Source organism: Rhopilema esculentum, chromosome 8 (assembly GCF_057945365.1).
Source record: "Rhopilema esculentum isolate cy_ngs chromosome 8, ASM5794536v1, whole genome shotgun sequence".
Taxonomy (NCBI): Eukaryota; Metazoa; Cnidaria; class Scyphozoa; order Rhizostomeae; family Rhizostomatidae; genus Rhopilema; species Rhopilema esculentum.
In genome coordinates this window covers 6,717,458-6,725,054 of record NC_142822.1, presented here as the reverse complement: position 1 = coordinate 6,725,054, position 7,597 = coordinate 6,717,458, and the positions used below count along the sequence as shown (strand labels likewise).

Sequence of the window (7,597 nt, the reverse complement as noted above, 5' to 3'; positions counted from 1 at the left end):
GATTCTGACCAGAAAATTCAAATTCAACATCCTTTTCTATGATTTTTCTGCTGCGCATGCGCACGCATTTGTTGACAGATTTATAGGTATTACATTAATAAAACTGCCAGTTTAGAATAATTTGTCTGCTAAGGCATTAAAAATGAACTCAAACATGACATTTGGTTGTATCGATCATTTAGTTATATAGAAAATACTATAGCCAAATACAAAATATGTTGAGTTCTTTTGTTGGGAACGTTAATAATTTTGAGAAGTAACATTAAAATTGTGGCAATCTTCTTGTTTCTATTAGAAAATGCATCAAATTTGCTTATTTTAATATCTTAGCCCGATGCTTTGAAATTAATGATTATTTTAAGATTTTCTAAAATTTTCTAAATTTTTGCTTCACCCCGCCACCATTATGATGACGTCATCGTAAAACCACGTGACTTAAAAATTGAACAAAAATACTAAAATGTGGAGAAAAGATAGGAGTACCATCAAAACAAAGTTTATTGTCCTAGCTAGAGGGACAAAGAAATTACGGAGGGGGGCACTTTGTGCCCCCCCCTAGTCTCCCGAAAGTTTCAAAAAGCCTAGTCTGGATAGGGTTAAAACACTTAAATTTCAGTCATTTTTATTTGACTATAGCTGTCTAATAAATATGCTCAGTCACCATACAGTGTTAAGCTTAAAACAGCATGAGCCTAGACTTTTGCTTAAACTTCACACAGGAGAATATTAGCTGTAAACTTTACTGCTCCTATATCAATTCAGCTGGGTAACTAATCGTGGCTAAGGAGTATCTTTGTTTTTGAAAACTTGAAAAGGTATTTCCCTTGATACTGTAAAGGTACACTTGACTTTGTTGATAGTCACACTAAATGTTGCTTGAAAACTTGTGACTGTAAACAGAGCTAAATTTTACAGTTTTTTGTACAACTGGGTCCATCTTTTTGTATTTTGTTAAATTGACTGCAAGTGATTGTAAGCTGAGTTGACTGTATCTTCAACATAATCCAGCCTAGACTGACTTATTGTTTAAAAAATTCATGAACCTGTAGACAAAAAGGAATTTGCATGAAGATAATGGGTTTGAAACAGAAGTACAATAGCACAAATTTTCGAAATTTGTCCTTATTATAAGGGGGAAATTGTGTTGGACAAAACTGTAGATTTGTAAGCATTTGCATCATGCACCTTTCTAAAAGTGGGTGGGATTAAGAGGACATGGCCTGAAATTTTTTGAGGCCACACCCTTAAGAATGGTGGAAAAGGTCCCTTTTAGAAAACTTTTCTATTTCTTTCCACTTATCTTTTAAAAGCAGTCTGATTCAGAGAGGATATCAATAACTATAAAAATCGATTTAACAAGATAAGACACCAATCAGGATGAAAATGAGCAAAAAAGGTTCCCAGTCAAGATGAATTGCTACTAAGTAGGATCCTTTCAAAGTTGCATTAATGTAAACCTTTAGAAGTTTTCTAGCCTATTATAGCCAAAAGGGGGGCTATAGCCCCTGCTAGACTAATGGCTGTGCGGTGCCAGATTTGCTTGAATTGGGTGTTATCCAACACTGCCTCTTGACACCTCAGTTTAGGACCCAAAACCCCATGTATGGTGTAACAATGCCCCATGTATGCAGTGATATGTCTCTGACTAAGGGGGGGGGGGGCAGGGGGTTCTCGATACAATGACTGCTGGAATATGTCTGAAAAACCTGGGAAATGGTTATACTTTTTGTCTCTCTTTTCCAGCACAGGAACTGCACGCATATTGAAGATGCTTTTTTCAGGTCATGTCAGATTTGTCACGGAAATAAAAAAATTAACTTTCCTTCAAATACACAAAAGGTATTATCACTGAAATTATTTTTAGGCAAACCATTTGTTGGTGTGCGAAAAAAGGAGAGGCCACGATAGCAGGCTGCTCGACGGACTCCGGAGGAAATGTTGCGGCGAAAAAACGATAAAATAGTAGTGTATAAGGAACACCGCAACGCGACGAGAATAAACAACAACAAACACGCAAATCAGTGAAACCATTTGTTTCCTGGATCTTATTCAAGGACTGGTCTCATATTTTCAGAATCTTATCCACGGACAGGTATACTTTTCAAAATTATGTTTTTCAGTCCAGCGTCCAGCATTTGCTTAACCATATGAAAAGTCTAGCGTTTTTCGTGCCCACGAGAACAGCAATTTCCAAGAAATATGAACTGCGGAGGCGGTGGATGCGTAAAAACAATGCGCAATAATATCGCGAAACGACGCAAATTTTAATGGCGGATGGAGGAGGAGCGGAATAGCGCGAAGAATATATGGAGGTCGTCAAAGTTGAGGAAGTGGATGTGAGTCTTAAAGCTAAAACTGGCCAGGAGAATGAGGAGCAGGAAAGCTGCACCCATGGAGCGAAACAAAAGGATACTAGCAAGTATGTAACCGAACAGCAATCAAATGGAGATGAAAATGGTTGTCAAAAAATGACTAGAGATCTTGCAGGGAATAATGGGCATAACAGCAGGCAAAGGCGACGAGGAAACTACCACAAGTTTACACCGCAAGAAAAAAGCAACATAGGCCAGCTAGCTGTAGCTGTTGGAAGCACCAGGGCAATGCGGCAATTACAAACACAAAACCCAGGGCTGAAGCTGGCAGAATCGACTGTCAGGAGTTTCAAGACTTTCTATTTAAAAGAGATGGCCAAAAATAAAAAGACTGTAGAAAAACGCGAGAGAAAACAAAGAGGAAAGTACCGGACATATACTGCACAGGAACGAGCAACTATCGGGAAATTCGCGTTTGAAAATGGGAATATGAATGCATTGAAAGTCTTAAAGGAAGATTACCCAGGTCTTTCTGAGTCAACGGTTAGGGGCTTCAAAAACATGTTCAAGGAAGAATTAGAAAAGCGCACAGCTGGCGAGCTTCAGGATAATGGAGGTTTAGATAAAATCTCAGAAGTGAATAGAAGCTACATGGATAAATTAAATTTAGTAACAACAGTCAAGTTTAATGAGGATTCTGAAACATTGACAGATAAGATAATCCCAATAACAAGTATAGCTAATGAGATAAACAACTTACCAAGAAAGAAACGAAAGAAAAGGGCTCGTCCAGACAGAGATGATCCACAAATAAAAGAGACAATCATCAAATACTTGCAAGCAATAGCAGAAAAAGACTCAAATATGCTGAACACAAAAGCTGTGATTGCTATCGCCAAAGGTGTCATTATGACTGAAAACAGGTATTCTTAAAAAGTATATTGATTGGGGCATTGGAACCAGGGGTGCACCAGGGTCACACATCTCTTTAACTAAGGATAACCTCTTCAAAAAGTGCTCTTGTTCTATGACATGTGCCTCTTCCTATTTGTGCCATCAAACCGTGAACAGAGCATAATATGTTTTCAACTTGTTCTCAAGAAGTTGAAAGCTTTCTACATGTGGTTTCTACAAACTCAGTCCTAAATTATGGAACTTGCTGTCAAATTCTTTTGGAAACTACCCCACAATCTATCTGGCAGCAGCATTGTGCAAAATATCATGCTTATTTTGTGCATACATTTCTATTTCTGTCCTTTTTACTTATCAAAACAGGGTATTTTCTATCTATACAATAATTACCTGTTAAACTTTGTGAGATCAAATTTCCACTTCCTTATTGGCAGTGGTGAATCCTAATTTCAGTCCTTGAGCTATATTTACTAGCTCAATTAAAAAAGTTGACATTTGTTATTTAGCATAAAGCTATAAAATATCCTATTCATATTAACTTTATTTTATTCTAAGTGCAAAGACTTTGTTTCAAACTTTGCCAAAAAGCACTTGATGTAGCCAAAACAAAAATTTTATTGAAAGCATTTTCACAATTTATATTTTCATATGATTCTTCCTTTATCAATTATGATAACATTGAGACATTCAAAATTCTTATTTACAAAAAAAGATAAAAAGTTTCATTAAGCAATAATAAAAATAATAAGAATAATAAGTGTTGGTGAAATTAAACCAGAAACCTCTTTCTCTCAGGCACATCTTTTGGACGTAGCAGCCACAAAACCCATCTTCAATTTAGCAGGCTCTTCAGAGACCTGATGCTTTTTATTCCCCGTGTCCTTGTGTTCTTCAACTTTCTAGAAATAAAAGAATGTGAAGTAAGATAAAATTTAAAAAAAAGATTTTGCATTAGGTATAACCCAAGCCATAAGTTCTGGGAAACACCTTATAGATTGATAATTTTTGAAAACAGTTTCTGATAAACGCAACAGATAATGCACCCCAGCAAACTATCCACAGACGAATTTCCAACAGAAATTACATTCAATAGCCATGTGTTTGTTTATATTTGCATATAATAAACTAAGATAACTTCTTCCTTGTTTATTACAGAGTACTTGATGCCATGTAGGCTGAGGTAGAAGTAATTTCTTGCCTGCAAAATGATCATTCTAAGGTTTTTATGCTAAATGTGAATAAAATTTCTCAGATCATCAAGTTGTCTGATGATCATCAAGCAACTTAGAATATATGCGTTTAGTGTTCTGATCTATGTTCTGATGCTTTATACTCTAAAGAGTGTCAGACAAAAAGTTTAAGTATGTTCTAAAATGTTTTCTTAACCTTCAATTTAGGTTTGTCAATTTTTCAATCTAAAAAGGGTTTCTCTTTATACTAGGTCTCTACTGTTTGAATTTGGAGGTGATATGGTCATTGATAAAACCTGGGCTACATCTTTTCTAAAGGAAAATAGCATGATTTTTGGTGATAGGATTTCAAATACAAAGGACATTGAGAAAAATGCAGACAATTTGGCTTACATTTTGGACAATGAAAGTTCTGAAATGGTTCAGGGTCTCCATGAAAGCCAAATAACAATTGTGAGTTATGATCAAAGTGGCAATGAAAATGGCTCTTCTACAATTTTAGTCCTGCCTAGGTCTGAAAGTGATATAGTGATTCCAGTGCAGATGACATTGGATAACTCAGCCAATGACTGACAATATAAGCTGGCCTTTTAGATAAAGTCATGTTCTTCAACAAAGACCAATTGGCATCCTACAAAAGGCTGCAAGGTTGATAACTCTTGCTGATAATGAAGCCTCAATATTCAGCGATTGCCAAATTTGACCAAAGTGATTACTTCTTCCGTTGCTCTATTTGTGTCAACTAACCTAAACTATGGCAAACCATTGATGCTTTTTTTTAGTTTTCATACTGTAGCCAACATCCAACATCCCTATTGTAATTTATTGAATTTATTGCTTGGATCTGTTCATTTTGTTTGTGTTCTTGCAATATTCTGATTTTCTCCTACCAGGTACCAGACCTTTCCAACTAAGAAGCAGAATAAAAGCAACATTGGGTCGAGCACCTCATAGTAGTAACACACAATATCATATTTGGGACCAGCTATGCTTTTGATGGTCACTTTGCTGGTCTTGTTTAATTGCCACTTTCACTGGCCACTTTTAATTGCCACATCTCATTGAAAAGATAACATTTCCACCTTTCACATACAAGTATCATTTCCTATCTTTTCCACGACCCGTATTAACACCTTTTGAATGCAAATAGAAAGGTCATATTGAATTCATCAATGATATAAAAGCAAAATTGGAACCTGCATGCATTTTGAGCACTAATTCTCTTAATTTTGCAGTGCCAATTTGCTTCAATATTTTTGTTGAAACTATAACATGCTGGATTTTTGTATACTTGAGTTAATTTGTGTTTATCAAGTTTCTCTCAAGAATGTAGTGTTTATCAAAAATGTTTTTGATATCTTTTAAAATTACTAAAATGGATTTGATAAATCATGCATTGCTTCATGTGCATAGCTTTAGGCAAATCATGATTTTCTGCCATTTAATAATCATTTTATTGAAAAGCACTTCATGGCTTTGCTAAATCGAAGTTTTATGCCAACAAATAGCATGAAATTGCATGAATTTAATAATCATTTTATTGAAAAGCACCTCATGGCTTTGTTAAATTGAAGTTTTATGCCAACAAATAGCAGCAAGAAATTGAAGGAAGGGGTAATCTTACCAAATTTTTAACCCACCAGCAAGTCAAAAACACCAGCCTAGCTATTTTGTAGTCCAATACTGAAGAAAGCATTTTGCTTAAAATGTTTAGAAAAATAGAATAGAATAACAGGTAATGAAACACATCATATATCAATCTAAATTGATCACTTCAAAGTCTAATTTACACTGTCAAAATCAAATTTATCCACTATTTACAAGAACAAATGGAATGACAATCTTGCAGGTTCACTTATTCACTTTTGCAAGTTCAGTATTATATCATCTGCATCCTTCTACAAAATCTTTTGTACAACATTAATGCAACTTTTGTTGAAATCATAAAAAGAGAAGAGTACAAAAATCTTTAGAATAGAGTCGTTTATTATTTCAGTGGGTCGAGAAACAACAGATTTCAAGGATTAGAAGTAGATTTCTGAAATAATTATGGACTCTAACTCAAGAACAAATATCAGTTAAAGGAACTTTTATTAGGATGATTCAGATTCAAAATAATAAACATTTTTTGTAAAACATACATTCAAAGTTGCTCTGTTTCATGTTATGAGGGATAATTTATTACATTCTTTGCGATATACTTATTAATTTATTTTCATGATATAATTGATTAAAAATATCTATAGCAGCTTGATTTGTCTCGAAAAGCTTATTCTTTAGCAAACATTGGGTTGGTTGAAAAATTTCAATTGCAAGCAAAAATGAACAAGTGAACTTCAATGTTAGTTGAAATATAATTGTTTATATTTTACTTCCATTCAAAATACACATCTCCCAAATTGGCATTAATCTATATTTACATGGCTTGCTAAAACAACAAATGGTCTATAACTAAAAAATACTGTGAAGGGTGACTTGCTCAAAGTCTTTTTATGTCATTCTGCAATTAAGTCTTATCTGCTTCCTGTTTCACGCTACCCTAATCAGCCCTGTTGCTAGCTATTGTGCTCAAGGGGGTTTCCAAGTCCCATTTGCCAACAAGCTTGGAAATATGTTGACTTAGCACCCATAGATAGGAAAATCCTCCCTTTTTACAATGTAATTTTTTTCAAGGGTGTGTCACATGCCCCCTTGTAGTGATGGGACTCAAGTTTGTTCTCTACAAGAACAAACAGCCACATGAAAATAACAGAATAACACGAAAAAGACTTTTAGTAAGAACACAGTAATGGTTTACAATAATAATTACGTTGACTCTAACACAGGGAATAACATAGTATCTGTGTTTCATATAAAATTGTTGCATACCCTATCTACAATCAAAATATCATACAGTTGGAAAAAAGCAACACTCAAATTATTTAGGACAGTAACATGCAATCGAGGGACAGCAAAGACATAAAAATCAATTTTCGACCAAATCCAGGATGCCAATCTCTTCGCACTTGTTTTAGGCGATATGTTTATGACAGTTCGCAGGTCTTTTTGGGCTGATAAAAAGTATGTGGGGCGGGGAAATGCATTAATTTCCGATGTTTCTATCCTTAGATTGTATTGACGATTTCTTTCCAGCTGGTTTTATCATACAGAGTCGTACTTGCTACTGTACTTTCACGTACAATA

General features: G+C 34.9%; 2 protein-coding genes across 2 annotated transcripts in view; one reads left to right on the top strand and one right to left on the bottom strand.

The window, feature by feature from the left end:
* Nucleotides 1–2,306: 2,306 nt before the first annotated feature.
* On the top strand, nt 2,307–7,229 carry LOC135694739 (uncharacterized). The gene is made up of 2 exons (XM_065213598.2): nt 2,307–3,235; nt 4,666–7,229. Exons 1-2 carry the CDS (start codon nt 2,307–2,309, stop codon nt 4,985–4,987), a joined length of 1,251 nt encoding a protein of 416 aa, XP_065069670.2. The 3' UTR covers nt 4,988–7,229.
* Nucleotides 3,231–7,597, bottom strand: part of LOC135694734 (mitogen-activated protein kinase kinase kinase 1) — a 27,122-nt gene continuing 22,755 nt past the window's right edge. Inside the window, exon 17 of the mRNA XM_065213584.2 lies at nt 3,231–4,123. The gene's annotated coding sequence lies outside the window, so the exon portion shown is untranslated. The remainder of the gene's footprint in view (nt 4,124–7,597) is intronic.

Bases quoted from the DNA above. Each gene is read 5' to 3' on its own strand.
- LOC135694739 (XM_065213598.2), top strand. From the start codon at position 2,307: ATGGAGGTCGTCAAAGTTGAGGAAGTGGATGTGAGTCTTAAAGCTAAA. The intron at 3,236-4,665 runs GTATTCTTAAAA...TCTTTATACTAG, and splicing joins GTCATTATGACTGAAAACAG to GTCTCTACTGTTTGAATTTG.